This window comes from Haliotis rubra, unplaced genomic scaffold (genome assembly GCF_003918875.1).
Source record: "Haliotis rubra isolate DU_JTF1 unplaced genomic scaffold, ASM391887v1 Scf1782, whole genome shotgun sequence".
Classification (NCBI taxonomy): Eukaryota; Metazoa; Mollusca; class Gastropoda; order Lepetellida; family Haliotidae; genus Haliotis; species Haliotis rubra.
The window spans coordinates 24,635-43,114 of record NW_025765761.1 but is presented as its reverse complement, the minus strand read 5'-3'; the positions used below and the strand labels follow the sequence as shown (position 1 = coordinate 43,114).

Below are 18,480 nucleotides of genomic sequence, written 5' to 3'. Positions count from 1 at the left end.
GGTCCTTGGGGACTTACAGTACTATATATATAGATCGCCAACAACTGAAGGTACACCACCATACTAGGGTCCTTGGGGACTTACAGTACTATATATATAGATCGCCAACAACTGAAGGTAGATCACCATACTAGGGTCCTTGGGGACTTACAGTACTATATATATAGATCGCCAACAACTGAAGGTACATCACCATACTAGGGTCCTTGGGGACTTACAGTACCTTTGCTACCTGCATGGAGCCTAGTTGGATTTACACCATCCTGTCAGCCCCTGGCGATGGTAGGAAGATTTAGCCGAAATTAAAATCACAAAAATACTACGATTTAAAAGTATGGTTGAGCGAGATTGACTTTGAAAGTTGTTTGGGACTTATGTATCCTCTCAGGAGGACAATACTTTTACAATACTTTAACCCCCTTCGACGATACAGCCACTTACAATCGCAGTTGCTAATTCATACTACCATGATTAAAATACCATCTATTTACAAAACATATTATTCAAAAGTTATGCAATAATTCTATTTCCTTTAAAAATTCAATTATTAAACGATAATTAACATTATAAAAATACAAAACGGAGGATTTTCGCCTTTGAGCAAATATTCATGAGTATATCTAGTATGGCCAATACGACGTTGCATGATGACCTCCTCAAATGTGGACTGACAACCCAAGTAGGTATAACCAATATAGGGTTTTATTTCATGTAACTTATTAATACCTACTTGAGTGTCCCACTTCTTCTGCATCAGATCACGAATGTTCGATCTAATGGTAGCTACGACCTGATACGACCACTGAAATGTCAAGGCCATCTATGGCCGACAAGTGAGTATGATTGCCGATGGTTTTGGAGAAAATGCCTGCTTACTGTCGAGGAAATGATTTGTAGATGTTGCAATAAGCTTTTAGACCCGTGGAATGCCGCTGTCGATCGAATCTAGCCCTACATAGGTGCTGTCAACGTGGCTGGAATTAATAAACGAATTTAAAAGGTGGGTTTTCGCTGTCTTAGGTGATCCATGATTTTTACTTGGAATAGCGGAGGAAGCTGTTTTCGGTGAGTCGTGGCGTATAACTTTTGCAATAATAATCTGATTGTGACCATTTATAGCTCATTTTGTAGGGAAATCATCTCGTTTTCCATCCGTATGCCTCGATGGGGTCTTAAAAATAGTGTACGTGGTGAAATCTAACTTTGTTTGAGGAGGGGCTGGTTCCGTCGTTACATCCCTTTCCTTTTATATAGTACTAGGGTAGGGTCTATATACCTATATGCCTTTCTAACGCTGTTTCTAAGCGTGACACGCCCCTGCGTATTAATCAGCTCTATTCGATACATCTAAGCACTTGTATATTGCAACACCACGCTCCTTACAATCCCTGCAAACATGTCGTGTAGCGTGCTCTGTCATACAGCGAGCTCTGAAACAGAAACCTGGGAATCGTGAAAATCCCAAAACGAGTCTCTGCCGCTAGAAATGTCTGGTACGGACTTGATATTATATAAATCACTTTGTGCGTTAAAGAACTATACTAAAAAGCTCAAAAAAGCACATAACAGGTGTAACCAGTGAGCCAGATGCATTGTGAATCATTTTACGACCTCATCAAACAGGGGCAGTCTGTGACGTCTTAGTTAAGTCATGCTGCCTAAATCTCGCCATAAAATATAGAAATACGATGTTACTAAAGTTTAAAATTAAAATTCATTTGGAAATAATTTTTCCTTATGAAACCAGAAATTGGAATTCAGTGTAACCATAGTTGTTTGTGGTGTCTATTTTCACTTTCACACGAGAAACAGTAGGTCATTGTCTGAATAGGTTAATGAGACTCATGTTTCGGTTTGGCCTGTGTACAATGGTGTCCTCCTAGTTGTGAGAACTCCCAGTTGTGAGACACATTAATTAATGGTTCAGTGCACACAGGTGGTGTTTCCACATCCCTACAATGAAAGTGGGATCAGCCCAGTTGTTGAAGAGTACCCACAGGAGTCATTGATGAGTAGATTAATGAAATAGATTATCTAAGCTTATATTTACACAGAAGAAATAGTTCATTAAATATTTTATTGATTCAGAAGAATAAGTAATTATGATAACACATTTGTATTGACTATTATGAAGTTTGAAAGTCATTTTGGTTTAAACATATTTTATTATTATTTATGAAAATGAATTGGGATTGGTGAACAAGCATTACTGCTTATGTTAACACCGTTCCCATGCAACATAAAATACAAAATGAAATGGAGGATGTGACGTCATCGATATTAACTATTGCATAATCTATTTTTAAGTACATATAAATATATACATATTACATCAAATACAACTATTCTCTAAGTAGTCATAATTAGAGAGTTACAGTTGTGTGTGTCTAACAAGCTATTGTAGGAATATAAATCAATCATGAGAAGGTTGTTGAGTTGATTTACGTATTTTCCTGAGAAAAATTGAATCGTTGTGTCTTGATGATATAATCGCGGACGGATTCAACTATTTTCTGGTTTACACAGGAGTAAATTCTTTTTTCCGTTCAAAATGGTATCCCGGTTATAACGGGTAGTGTCGGGTAAAAAGGTTTGGCATAAGAGGTAGTTCGACTGTTATTTCGTTAACTATACAGTCAAATCCCGATGAGTCGAATCGCTGGGGACCAAGTAATAAATTCGTCTTATCGATGTATTCGAGACATAGGTATGTCTATGAGGGTAGAAAAAAGATGATCCAGTCCTAATTCCCCCACCTAAGCATTTGTTTATCTAATGATTTCCCTATCACTAATAGGGGCACCTTATCAGTTCCAGTCTGATTAGTACAGACAGTGATTTCCGTAAAATCACTAATCTGCCTTTTGAACTCACCCGTCAATGGCGGAAAGGTGTGAGCTGCGCTGGTTTGTTAATTTGATCAGTTTGCTACACCAATCAACTTCTCATTGACTGACTTCGGCTTATGTATACAAGTTTGCTGTTGTTTGAATCTCATGGGACCAAATTTCCTTCTCGAGGCATCGTGTGTATTTATAAGACGAATTCGTGTAACCGGTATCCAAATGATGACAACTATAACAGGGAATGGTCGGGACCGACAGGTACTTCGAGTTATGCATAATATTCGAGACACCGGCATTCGACTCATCGGGATTTGACTGTATCTTGTAGTTTCGGAGATGTAGTAAATCTGAGTAGGTAAATGGATTTCTCTTTCAAATGATCACGAAGTTACCTACACAAAGTGTTCAATTTTTAAAGACATTTACCTGAGTATGTTAATCAATTAATTTTAATTCAGATAATGGGGAAGACTACAATGAAACCTTTTCGATACATGAATTTCATACTGCTCTTGACCAGGCTCATGATACTGCTTCAGGAGCTGATAACATACATACACCATGAGGAGGTGGCTCTTCACGGGTGCCCCGCTTAAGACTAGCCACAAATCCTTTATATGTAATGGTTAAAACAGTACAAAAAAGTATATTACACAGACACGTTTATGGATGCAACACACAATGCCTCTCTGATATATGCCACATTCAGAGACACGTTTATGTCTGCCACAGACGCATTTATAGATGTCCATACCCACATCAGTTGAAAGGTGTATATGCATCCGGTCAAATCACATTACTTCAATGTTTGGAAACATTCTCAAATCGATTTCAGCTAATCTCATGCTTGGTAACTTCCAGCAATATTTCACCCCTTGAGAAACAACTCACACAAACAGTACTTCAAAGTGATCCAATCTTGTGTAACAGACGCGGTAGCTTAAACCTCTAGTCATTCATAAACCAGAAAATGTAGTGCTTGACAGTGCATGTACTTGTGTTCTTTACACAAAGGGAAAGATACGTTACTTATTAAACAATCTACCATGCATTACAATGTCATTACAAGTTCAAAACGTGACAAAGATAAATAAATGAAACTAACGTCACAGATGAGAAAAGACCCACAATGTATTCCAATAAAAGGTGTTTCAAACAGTTGCTGTCGGTACCCGATGACTGCGACCTCCAGGAATCCTTGGGTAAAGGGGCGTCATCGACATAGGTTCGCCATATGTGCGTCTCAATAGATCAGTTGTCCGTAAGGTGTCTTCCAAAATGACTGCATTGACGACATGGAATTAAGATGATTAATAGAGTTTGATTTACAAAGTGATGTCTTTTATAACCTGGTGATACATAATGATTAAGAGGGATTGATTGTGGCTGGACTTTCGGCGGGGGTTGAAGTACCATACAAGTATTGTCAACCTGATAGGGTACAGACGACCCATGTCATTCTGTATATTGTTATATCTACCATCCTTTTAAGAGTAGAATATGTTCTTTTAATGGTAGACAAAAATTTTAAATAATCACTAACATCTGATGGATGGTGTAAATCCAGCTGGGTTTCATGCAGGAAGCAAAGGCACTGTAAGTCCCCATGGTCCCTTCATAATCTACCTTCAGCTCCTGGCGATGTATATATATATATAGCACTGTGAGTCCCAATGGTCCCTAGTATGGTGATCTACCTTCAGCTGCTGCTAATACCCTTTATTAAAAAAATGGTTTAAACCAAAATAATATTTCTGGAAATCTTACTGTCCTTCGGCGACAGGATTGCATGGTACAGATATGTTTCGTTTTAATACACAGATTGTTCTCGTCAAGGTAGGGGTGACGTTAAATATATAACTAACTCACTCACTCAAAATGGTTCGGTAAGCATCATGCAAATGGTAATGGGTCATCCGTGGAGAACTTTTCAGCACTATCACATGTTCTGACACTAAGTGTAGTAAGTTTTTTGTTTTGTTTTAAACAAATAAGGTTTCTGTGGGTGACAGTATGCATGCACGTGTTTTCACACAGGGACTGTCAGATGGTGTTGAGGTCAAATGTACGAGTGAAGTCAAACACCTACCCGCCCTGTTCTGATGAAACTCCGAACACTTCTTCTATTAGCGAGTCAACCAAACCTATCAGAGAAACAGGGGCAGATACGTTACAGCAAACTACAGACACTACAACATGGAGCTCCACATATATCTCAGATGGTGGATGCATAAATATTGACTGTGCGACTGACCAAGAGCACAAGAACCAGTAACACCATACGAGCCAAAATGGCTGTCAGTGGCGCCCGATATAAATCTTTTGAACCTACCTCACATATTCCACATAAAAAAATAAAAATAAATAAATAAATAAAATAATAATTAAAAAAGCCTTTTGATGATAAGACTATATTTACAAAACCCGTTTGCGTCTTTATCAATGGCAAACATATTGGAATAGCATACTTAGGTGTAAAGAATAGCCCCATCACATCATACTACACAGACTGCAAAGAGAAAACAGCCAGGTGTACGCGGAGCACCTGTACAAGTGCCGACAAAGTTAATGAATCATTTACCCGTGCTGTGCTGTCGCTAACCTTCTTGCACACCTTTCTGGTGTCCCTCGCCGTGATGTTGCTGGAATATTGCTAAAAGCGGCGTAAAACCAAACTCAGTCAGTCAGTCAGTCTTGCACACCTGGCTGTTCCTCTCTTTGCACCCCTCCCTCGTAACAAATAGTAAACTGTGTCAAAATTTTAATGATAGTTTGTTAAACAAATTTTTGTTTTCTTTAGGACATAAATTTTGCAAATAAATCACAGAGTTGGTCTGATGTTTTGATTATGATCAATGTTTCATTGAGTATTATATGTTTAGTAGTTTTCGAGTAAGATTCATCGGAGCCAAACGGATTATATGGAACATGCTGTGGTACAGACAGTCATCACAACTGACGACAAAGTCAACATCTCTTTTTAAGATACTAAACAGTGCAAACTTATTGGCAAGGTTCATTCGTTAGGTTCTCTTGAGTAGCCGTTATCTATATTGGATGATCGCTGAACAGTTGTTCGCGCAATGGTCCATATATATTTGTTTGATATTTGATCAAAGATGCATGAACCACAAATGAATATTTATTTGCGGCGTTGGAATTTCTGAAACTGTTAGTCACGAATGAACGCGACAGGGAATGCACGACAAGAAATGAACGAGAATGCATGAACGTCACAGGAATGCACATCAAGAAATGAACGTCACAGGGAATGCACGACAAGAAATGAACGTCACAGGGAATGCACGACAAGAAATGAACGTCACAGGGAATGCACATCAAGAAATGAAACGGGAATCACAGGGAATGCACATCAAGAAATGAACGTCACAGGGAATGCACGACAAGAATGAACGTCACAGGAATGCACGACAAGAAATGAACGTCACAGGGAATGCACATCAAGAAATGAACGGGAATGCACGACAAGAAATGAACGTCACAGAATGCATGAACGTCACAGGGAATGCACAGAAATGAACGTCACAGGAATGCACGACAAGAAATGAACGTCACAGGGCAATGCACATCACAAGAAATGAACGTCACAGGGAATGCACGACAAGAAATGAACGTCACAGGGAATGCACGACAAGAAATGAACGCGACAGGGAATGCACATCAAGAAATGAACGTCACAGGGAATGCACGACAAGAAATGAACGCGACAGGGAATGCACATCAAGAAATGAACGTCACAGGGAATGCACGACAAGAAATGAACGTCACAGGGAATGCACGACAAGAAATGAACGCGACAGGGAATGCACGACAAGAAATGAACGTCACAGGGAATGCACATCAAGAAATGAACGTCACAGGAATGCACGCGACAAAGAAATGAACGTCACAGGGAATGCACGACAAGAAATGAACGTCACAGGAATGCACACAAGAAATGAACGTCACAGGAATGCACGACAAGAAATGAACGTCACAGGAATGCACATCAAGAAATGAACGTCACAGGAATGCATGAACGTCACAGGGAATGCACATCAAGAAATGAACGTCACAGGGAATGCACATCAAGAAATGAACGTCACAGGGAATGCACATCAAGAAATGAACGTCACAGGGAATGCACATCAAGAAATGAACGTCACAGGGAATGCACGACAAGAAATGAACGTCACAGGGAATGCACGACAAGAAATGAACGTCACAGGGAATGCACATCAAGAAATGAACGTCACAGGGAATGCACGACAAGAAATGAACGTCACAGGGAATGCACGACAAGAAATGAATAGACCAACGTCATCAATGAAAAAATCCCAGGACAGTAAATCGATGTTCACTAGCAAGATAATTATGTGCCTGTCCAAGTAGGAGCTGATTAGGAGACTCAATATGTCGCTCCAATCAGAACATACATGTTTCCCCCTAGCGAGGATACTTACTGCCTGTGATTGACAGCCGGGGGGGAGACTGAATCTGTCTGTACAATAAGAACAAACCTGTTTCCCCTAGCGATGATACTTAGTGACTGTGATTGACAGCCGGGCGGGAGACTGAATCTGTCTGTACAATAACAACATACCTGTTTCCCCTAGCGAGGATACTTACTGCCTGTGATTGACAGCCGGGTAGGAGATTCAATATGTCTGGCCAATCAGAACATACATGTTTCCCCTAGCGAGGATACTTAGTGACTGTGATTGACAGCCGGGTAGGAGACTGAATCTGTCTGTACAATAAGAACATACCTGTTTCCCCTAGCGAGGATACTTACTGCCTGTGATTGACAGCTTACTGTGATGCAGGGTAGGAGACTGAATCTGTCTGTACAATAAGAACATACCTGTTTCCCCTAGCGAGGATACTTAGTGCCTGTGATTGACAGCAAGGTGCAGAAACGCCACTGCATGTAGCCGGAGTGAGGTCCTGTCGACGTGTCAGCTGAAACTTCCTACAGACATGTTTGACCGCTACTGGACAGTGTGGGCAGCTGCCGTCTGTATGTTTATAGCATCCGGGCAGGGTCTGGCTGACACTGAATGCTATGTGCATGAATTTCAGTCTCCATTCGGCGAGTATCAGGGGAAGAAGGTCAACGTCGGAATAAGACAGCGTTGCACTGTGACAAGTCTGCTGAAGTGCCTCTCTTGTTGTAACCGTGTTGCCATCAGTAATGTGTTCTTCAACCAGGGCACCCAGGACTGCATCTGTCCTCTGGCACACCCTCGATCCTGGCTACTTGTCAATGCACCGGGTTACGTCTACTACAACTCACCAGGTGAGACTATCACAAGTTTATCCTTCCTTTATGAGTTTTGCGAGTAAACACATTGATCTTTACAATCTCTATAAGTTAAATAAAAACAAGTCGATTCGATGAGCATTGTTTTCTTTTGATTTAGTCAAAAACATTCGGCTTGATAAATGCGTTATCACATCGTGTCTCGGGAAATACGGGGTTTTATCAGTCCCGAGTAAGGTTGTATTCCCCGAGCTGGAGAAAACAATACGCATCGAATCGACTTGCTTTGTGAGAAGCCATGTTGACAACAGCTGATTGATTGACCTCAATGCAGCGCACGTTACTAAATAATACATAATACATTACTGAATAAACAATCGAACTAAAGGCTTGGCGATACACGCTTTTCTCACTTCGCGTGGTCACCGAGGCGTGGCGTGATAATATGACCTTTGTACTCACTGCTCGCGGATCTTGACGGGTGTACATTGTATTTCATCAGATAGTGGGGCGATAAAGGCAAAAACTGTGCACTTTGGGTTAAAAACACCAAACTTGGCACACTTATATATTGAACCATTCCGAACATTTCTGGATATGGATCCACCACAGCAGTGCCCTCTACTGGCAGAAAGTCCAAGATGGCCGCCATTTCGACTAAAATGCAATCAATGTTCCATATATCATAATTATCTTGTCAAATTTCGTATTTCATAGAGGATTAATTGGAACAGCGAGGTACATATTCCCAATTTATTACACAGCGCCACCTGGTGGTGATGAAAATCCAAGATGGCCACCAAAATATTCAGAAATTGCATTGTTATACTGCTGTTATTTGATGATATTTAGATATATTTAATATTGTGAAAAAGACATTTTGAATAGCAACAAATGAATGTATATATTTGTGGGCTCTTGCGTATGATCTGTAGGTATTATGCTTCAGAATGTAAGAACTATTCCTGTTAGTATTTTACAAATACAAAGTTTCAGAGAACAATTTAATGCAGACACCTTTCAGTACTTATTTGCAAGTAAACGATTCCGTTGTATTATTAGTGAGTGAGTGAGTTTAGTTCAACGCCACACGCAATATTCCAGATATATGGCTTCGGTCAGTAAATAATCATGTCTGGACCAGACAATCCAGTGATCAACAGCGTGGGCATCGGTCATGTATTACTCTTTTGATTTGCGCTTGTACGCTTTTAATTTTGTTTTTATGTTTTTCATAACCAGCAATGTATATTATATGTCATGAATAAGTGATAATTGTGTTTTGATAATGTTTGATTTTTTGGTTGCATGTGACCTTTAAAGGAGAATACGAACGAAAACAAAACTTTTGATATATTGTAATGGATATTCTAAAAGTCACATTCCGTGATTAAAATTGAACAAGATGTTTGTAAATAGCAATACAAAACACAAACGTACTCATATGTCCGCTTAAAACGGAAACACCCGACAGTTAATGAGCAGAGGGGGTATCACGTGACATGACGTAATAAGTGCCTTTTGCTAATGGCTTCCTCTTTGCTTTACCTCACAACTTAACAGTGGATTCTGAAGCATTAAAAGATGTTGCTGATGTCATTTCTGATATGGATGTTAGACCGTATCAATACGATCCGATTTTACATCTTGCAAAACAATCTTCCACTTAAGATGAAGAAGAAGAATCAAGGGAAACGGAGGCAGTTCCAACCAGCAAACCCAGCCCTATAGATACATGACCAGTCACTAAGAATTATGTTTTTTTAAATGTGATCGCATTTCCTTTTGTGACTGTAGGGTGTCTGGGATTTTAAAACAAAATATATATGCTTCAGACGGGGGAACATAGAAATTATCTGCTACAAACATTACATTGGAATTATTTTGTTCAGTATTCTAGTTCTCAGATAAGTTATTCCCCGAAAACCAATGAATTATAAAACACTATTCAGGACAGTGTAGTATGTTTCCAAGTGTTTGGTTACGGAAATAGTTATGGTGCTCGGTCATAGACTTAGAATGACATCGTGTCAGCCAATTAGAATACAGAACAACTTTCACGGCACACACTACTGACAATAGCGAGTCTGATGCCGACATGCGTAATTGGACGAAATGGAAAACAATGAAAGCAACGAGTATGCTTTGATTGTGATTTGCCGTTGTATTGGGCAATGTTTCGGGTAGTCTGCAGCATTTAGAGCTCCAAACCGAAAAGAACGTAAAGCGAAACATGTTCAAGCTCATGACAAATGTGGTCATTCATTCTAATTTGGTCAAATTTGTTTAAAATGATTAAATATATGCCGTAAATGCAGAGTTTTTGTCAATTTTGATATTATGCCCTCCATATAAAAGTTATTACGAAGTGATATTTCTGAAAAATGTTCCATTAGTAAACTCATAACTATGTATATACTTTTATATGAAGAACATAATATCAAAGTTGATAAAGCTATCATTATTATACATTTATTCATTTTAAATAAATTGGGGGCATTTTGACTACCCCACTGGGACAATTTGACCAAATTTGCTGGGTCATTTTGTAGCGGGGGCAATTCGACTGGCAACCGGACTTAATTTAATTTATGTTAAAATACCACTGACAGTAAGTTGTTACAGGGAATGATGGATTATAAATGAATCTCGTGGATACTTTTCCTTCTTCAGCCTAGCTTGGGATTTCCATACCCCATGCGTGCATCTTCATATGCGTCCGACTCAGAATGATCGGCGCATTTCCCCTGCCGAAATCTGTCATTTCACTTGGAAAACGGAAGAAATGGTGGTGCCGTGCATACCCAGGCAACGCAATACACCATCGTTCCATGTAAAAGAACAACAGAAACAACACGATTTGTACTACTGTAGCGCTTGGTCTTTGGCAATATGGCGGACTCCAGGCACATTTGACGTCACGAGCGGAAAGGTCACGTGGGTTCCAACGAAATGTGCATAATGGCCGAAGCTGAGATTTACAGAAACTGTTTTCGCGATTAAAACATAATTATACATAATTTTTAATTGAAAATTTGGGAATATGTTTCTGATGACGTTATCTTTCATCCAGCAAATTATTGCAATTCACTCGTATTCTCCGTTAACATGCAGTGATTCTCAGACAGTGAGGTGAAGCAACCTTCTAGCATGGTGGTCAGGTACAGACTGATGTGCATGCTTTTTTAACCATGTGCTTTCTTAGAGAGGTCATGTGATAAACACGTGCTAGAAATGAGGCTAATTTAAATACAGTACTAGTATGTATATTAGCTAACTTGGTTCCAATGTTTAGTTGGTGTATGTGGAGTTTGAACCTGCCCACTTTGGGCTACAAATCTACAGCCCTAACCATTATCCCATTGAGTTAAGGGAATTGAATGTGTAATTTTAATAAACTTAAGTTTAAGATTAAGTTTAAACGTTAAACCATGTTAGCACATATAATTTCATGGAATGAAAAAACATGCAACATTGCATTTACAATTACTGTCTCTCTCTAAATATATTTTCTAACATCTATGTCGAGCATGCTCCACTTTATAATGATTGTACTTTGTTGTAACTTACCTGTCCCCGTTTTTCTGACAGAGTTGGTTGACATGCAGATACAAGAAGTGTTAGGAGTTTCGTCAACACGTGACGGGTAGGTGTTTGTTTTACCTCCTAGATTTGAATTAGATCTTATCTGAAATGCCTGGTGTGGATCACCTGATATCAGTATTCCAAAACACACCTGTCAGAGTTTGAACACATCGAGTCAACCATATGTTTTAGCCAGCTTACGGGAAGTTCTGAGCTGGAGTGTAAAGAGCTGGTATAAAGGCCGTTTTGTCACACTCACCTACGAAACACATGCATGTCAGCAGACACACGTGTTGTCACACTCACCCACGGAATACCTGCATGTAAGCAGACATTCGTGTTTTCACACTCACCCAAGGAATACCTGTATGTCAGCAGACACGTGTCACACTCACCCACGGAACACCTGCATGTCAGCATACACACGTGTTGTCACACTCACCCAAGGAATACCTGCATGTCAGCAGACACAGAAGCTGTCACGCTCACCCACGGAACACCTGCATGTCAGCAGACACACCTGTTGTCACACTCACCCACGGAACACCTGCATGTCAGCAGACACACGTGTTGTCACACTCACCCAAGGAATACCTGTATGTCAGCAGACACACGTGTGTCACACTCACCCACGGAACACCTGTATGTCTACAGACACACGTGTTGTCACACTCAGCCACGGAACACCTGTATGTCAGCAGACACACGTGTTGTCACACTCACCCACGGAATACCTGCATGTCAGCAGACACACGTGTGCTCACTCTCACCAACCTAACACCTGCATGCCAGCAGACACACGAGTTGTCACACTCACCCACCTAACACCTGCATGTCAGCAGACACACGTGTTGTCACACTCACCCACGGAACACCTGTATGTCTGCAGACACACGTGTTGTCACACTCAGCCACGGAACACCTGTATGTCAGCAGACACACGTGTTGTCACACTCAGCCACGGAATACCTGCATGTTATATACTACTACACCTGTATGTCAGCAGACACAGGTGTTGTCACACTCACCCACGGAACACCTGTATGTCAGCAGACACAGGTGTTGTCACACTCACCCACGGAACACCTGCATGTCAGCAGACACACGTGTTGACACACTCACTCACGGAACACCTGCATGTCAATAGACACACATGTTGTCAAACTCACCCACCTTACACCTGCATGTCAGCAGACACAGGTGTTGTCACATTCATCCACGGAACACCTGCAAGTCAGCAATCGTGTTGACACGTTGGTTGATAGTGGTGACCCCTGGGTTACGGCTCGATTGAAATCAACTTAAGTAACTAACGGGGGCTGACGAACCTGGGCTGTTTCTGACCAGGTGTCCTTGTACCTGGAAATGTTGACACAGTTAACACACCTAGTGGGAGTCCAGCATACACAGGGTCTCACGGGTCATCATGGCGTCGACATTTAGGCCACTATTGTACACAGTTAACACACCTAGCTACAGGGAGTCCAGCATACACAGGGTCTCACGGGTCATCATGGCGTCGACATTTAGGCCACTATTGTACACAGTTAACACACCTAGCTACAGGGAGTCCAGCATACACAGGGTCTCACGGGTCATCATGGCGTCGACATTTAGGCCACTATTGTACACAGTTAACACACCTAGCTACAGGGAGTCCAGCATACACAGGGTCTCACGGGTCATCATGGCGTCGACATTTAGGCCACCATTGTACACAGTTAACACACCTAGGTACAGGGAGGCCAGCATACACAGGGTTTCACGGGTCATCATGGCGTCGACATTTAGGCCAATATTGTACACAGTTAACACACCTAGGTACAGGGAGTCCAGCATACACAGGGCCTCACGGGTCATCATGGCGTCGACATTTAGGCCACTATTGTACACAGTTAACACACCTAGCTACAGGGAGTCCAGCATACACAGGGTCTCACGGGTCATCATGGCGTCGACATTTAGGCCACTATTGTACACAGTTAACACACCTAGGTACAGGGAGTCCAGTATACACAAGGTCTCACGGGTCATCATGGCGTCGACATTTAGGCCACTACTGTACACAGTTAACACACCTAGGTACAGGGAGTCCAGCATACACAGGGTCTCACGGGTCATCATGGCGTCAACAATTAGTCCACTACTGTACACAGTTAACACACCTAGGTACAGGGGTCCAGCATACACAGGGTCCAGGGTCATCATTGCGTCGACATTTAGGTCTCACGGTACAGGAGTCATCACAGGGTCTCACGGGTCATCATGGCGTCGACATTTAGGCCATTATTGTACACAGTTAACACACCTAGCTACAGGGAGGCCAGCATACACAGGGTCTCACAGGTCACCATGGCGTCGACATTTAGGCCACTATTGTACACAGTTAACACACCTAGGTACAGGGAGTCCAGCATACACAGGGTCTCACGGGTCATCATGGCGTCGACATTTAGGCCACTATTGGACGAAAACTTAATGCTGCCAATTATGTAGCAAAACGTTTTTGGCCAGCGAAAGTTCTTCCCGTTTCTTCGAATATGTTGTTGTTACATGAAGTTTCCTTGAACAAAAACTGTTTTCGTTTTCGTATATAGATTTGAGTATTTTCTCATTACTTCGATTAATTAAAAGGCTGATTTGTAACATCGCGCAGCGCTCTGAATACTATGTCATGCCTTATGGCGACGAAGCGATAGTGCGACACGATATCGTGACACATTGGTAAAGCCTAAAACGAAATGCTGATAGTACAACCCGAATTATAGTAAGGTCGTTTACCTGACGAGTCTCGTGTCATCACTATCTCATAGCCCCATGAGCTTTTGAGGTCTGCATGATCATTTTTAATTATCAAACTTTGGAAGTTAATATCAAACTTCAATATGAGTACGCATTTGTCAATGCAACAATGAAGCTCACATTTCCCAAGTCTATATAGTTAGGATCGCTTTATCACGTTTAATATTTCAGTTTTCCAGAAACGAATGCCATTGGAGGATCTGCTGCTGCCTGGAAACCAAGGTTGGATGATGCAGATCCCTGGATTGAGGTGAATCTGCTCGTTAGCATTATCTATCCTTCGAGAACTCTCTCTTTATATATGTGTGTGTGTTTATATACAGAGCACTCCGGCCATCACTGCCAAATATATCCTGTTTGCTATGTATGCTTTGTTCCGTCTCCTCAACAGTTTAAGGAAAAGCATGCTGAATATGCGGACCTCGCCTTTGAAATGTCTTGCTTGTATCTCAGGCTCCCCATGTATCAGGAGAGTGAGTGACTGTGTGCGTTTAAAGTTTAATGTCAGTTTGGAGATATTTCGGCCATATCGTGATTAAAACAGTACATCAGGAGATTGCCCTTGGTTTGGTACTTCCTGATCTCTTGGCGCAGATCAGGGGTGTTCCTGGGTTTCCATCGGGAGCACATCCCTTCTGACACTCTGGGTAATGCAGAAGGCTGCACAGTTGGTGAGTCTTCATATTCTCCAGAAAGTTCTTGTGGGTTCGACTCGGCAACGCTTCCTGATAGAAGCAGTCTGGGCTGTGTGTTGAAGGTGCAGCTCACCTGACTATGTTAGGATCACCCGCGCCCTCTGTGTTGCATTTTCACGTCAGTCTGTAAAAAAATATAGTAAGAACATGAATAGTGGGCTGAGTCCCGCACCAAGGAGGGGCACGCTCAAAGTGCTAACATTAAAAAGGAAAAAAAAGAAATTAAGTAGATATATACACCTGTGCAACTGAAAAGGGAAGATTTTGATAGCGAAGAAACAAGTTGGTGTTAAGTATGGACTTGGAGACTTGCAAGGTAGGGGTTAACTTCAAGTTAACGGAAAGCGAGTTCCACAGTGTGGCTGCTGTATAGGAGAAGGTTCTGGCCTTGGTAATATAAGCAGCCATCTGACTCTCGAGCAGAATGTTGAAGTGTTTCATGAGTTGTGAAGCGTCTGCGTAAAAGTAATGAGCAACTTGTTGACCTGTGATAAGATGTTTTAACGGCCTTGTGTAAAGGGTGAACAAAATCGGCCCAAGCACTGAACCCTGTGGAACCCAAAACTCGATAGTAAGACGTTCAGAAAGAACTTTGTCAATCTGAAAAGACTGTGATCTGTCAGTCAGGGAGGATGAGCACCACTGCAAGACAGTATTGGATAAGCAAAAACGTTTCAAATGACTCAGAAGCAAGGTGTGGTCATTTGTGTCGACAGCTACGGATATGTCGAGCAAGGCAAGCATAGACACACATATAGACACACAACAACATTTCCCCTGTCAACAGAATCACGTATCTTGTATATACACAGCTAAGGACAATCTCGGTGCTATTTGCTGGCCGATATGCGGACTGGTGTTTGTCAAATAAGTCATGCTTTTGCAAATGGTCAATCAGTTGCATCATGACGACTTTTTCAAGAAGTTTTGACACAAATGATAAATTTGACACGACTAACACAGTTGGCTACCTGCAATCGTTACTGCATTATCACCAATATCCATTGTTGTTGTCAATCCCTTTCACACACCCTCATGTTGTCTTACTTAATCCCTGTTACATGTACATAAGTCGGTTCTGTGGTGTATTACTTTACTCTTGTTTGACAACGGTATGAGAAAATATACCGAAACGTCGCATCCTAATATAATAAAGAAGTTGTTATCCATAAAGTATCATACCTTTCTTGTACATGTCGTTTGCTGTTCTCTCCACTTTGTCTGGTCTTTTATAACAGACCATACACGTACAAGCAGTTTCTGTAATGTGTGCTTGTCGGTAGTGACACATTCAAAATATCCCACCGTATTGTCGCCAACAGTTTGGGGTGCGTCGCTCTCTGTATCTTGTTGAACTTCGAATCCACAAGGACATGTCTTCCGTCACGACGAGTGTCTGGCTCAGGGATGGCAGTGGGCTCTGGATCAAAACGTGGACGAGAGGCGACGGGGGGTCAGCTCAGTCTGATTGGTTTTTTCCACACTTTCGAGTGAGTTTTTCCTTATGAAACTTTTACCATGCTTTATTGGTGGGTGTGAATCACAAAACAAAACACCAAGCATTTTTGGATTTTACTAATACGATTTATCAGAATGTAGTATGCTTACAAAGGCCATAGTACACACGTTCCACGCCCGAAGTGTTGTAAAACAACTTTATTTGCCCCCATTGTTTTTTTTGCTAAACCTGTACCGTTTTTGCTAAACCTGTCATTGCACCTTGAAAAATCACCATGAACTGAACCTCTTTGAACACTGAGATGTCTTCTTTACAGATGCTGACCGTTCGCACAGATGCAGTGAGACTGAACTTTGACAACCCCAGTGCTGTTGAAATTAGGTTCATACGGGTGGTTGGTCGCGAAAATTGACCCATCTAACCAAGTTCCACGCCATACATGTTCCATGACACACACGTTCCACGTCACAAACTTTCCATGGCACACACGTTCCACGTCACACACGTTCAATGGCACACACGTTGCACAACAAATACGTTCCATGGCACACAGGTTCCACGTCACACACGCTCCATGGCAGACACGTTCCATGGCACACTCGTTCCTCGCCACACACGTTCCATTGCACACACGTTCCATAGCACACACGTTCCACGTCACACACGTTCCATGGCATACACGTTCCACGTCACACACGTTCCATGGCACACACGTTTCATGGCACACACGTTCCACGTCACACACGTTCCACGTTTCACACTTTCTATGGAACACACGTTCCACGTCACACACGTTCAATGGCACACACGTTCCAAGGCACACAGGTTCCACGTCACACACGCTCCATGGAACACACGCTCCATGTCACACACGTTCCATGTCACACACGTTCCACAACACCTACGTTCCATAGCACACACGTTCTCTGGCACACACGTTCCATAGCACACACGTTCAATGGGATACACGTTCCACCTCACACACGTTTCATGGCACACACGTTCCACGTCACACACTTTCTATGGAACACACGTTCCGAGTCACACACGTTCAATGGCACACACGTTCCATATCACACATGTTCCACAACACATACGTTCCAAGGCACACACGTTCCACGTCACACACGTTCCATGGTCACGCACGTTCCACGGCACACTTCGTTCCATGGTACACATACGTTCCATAGCACACAATAATAATTCATGCCACACACGTTCCATGGAACACACACGTTCCATGTCACACACGTTCCACGTCACACACGTTCCATGGCACAAACACGTTCCACAACACATACGTTCCATGGCACACACGTTCCATTCACACGTTCACACACACACGTTCCATGGCACAAACGTTCCACGTCACACACGTTCCATGGCACACACGTTCCATGGACCACACGTCTCCACGTCACAATCCACGTTCCACACTTTCTATGGAACACATACGTTCCATGGTCACACACGTTCAATGGCACACACGTTCCACACACACGCGTTCCATGGCACACACGTTCCACGTCACACACACGTTCCATGGCACACAATGGCACACTCGTTCCTCGCCACACACGTTCCATTGCACACACGTTCCATAGCACACACGTTCCATCGGATACACGTTCCACCTCACACACGTTTCATGGCACACACGTTCCACGTCACACACTTTCTATGGAACACACGTTCCACGTCACACACGTTCAATGGCACACATGTTCCATGTCACACACGTTCCATGGCACACACGTTCCACAACACATACGTTCAATGGCACACACATTCCACGTCACACACTTTCTATGGAACGCACGTTCCACGTCA

At 42.2% G+C, this 18,480-nt stretch overlaps 1 protein-coding gene across 1 annotated transcript; it reads left to right on the top strand.

The window, feature by feature from the left end:
* Positions 1–7,725: 7,725 nt before the first annotated feature.
* Positions 7,726–17,115, top strand: LOC124273235. Its single transcript, XM_046708449.1, has 5 exons — positions 7,726–8,145; positions 11,701–11,755; positions 14,668–14,746; positions 16,514–16,681; positions 16,967–17,115. The coding sequence occupies exons 1-5, from the start codon at positions 7,827–7,829 to the stop codon at positions 17,060–17,062; spliced, it is 717 nt and encodes a 238-aa protein (XP_046564405.1). The 5' UTR covers positions 7,726–7,826; the 3' UTR covers positions 17,063–17,115.
* Positions 17,116–18,480: the final 1,365 nt, after the last annotated feature.

Excerpts from the sequence above, each read along its gene's own strand:
- LOC124273235 (XM_046708449.1), top strand. The coding sequence starts at position 7,827 with ATGTTTGACCGCTACTGGACAGTGTGGGCAGCTGCCGTCTGTATGTTT. Across the intron at positions 11,756-14,667 it reads GTTTCGTCAACACGTGACGG|TTTTCCAGAAACGAATGCCA; the intron begins GTAGGTGTTTGT and ends TTAATATTTCAG. Across the intron at positions 14,747-16,513 it reads ATGCAGATCCCTGGATTGAG|TTTGGGGTGCGTCGCTCTCT; the intron begins GTGAATCTGCTC and ends TGTCGCCAACAG.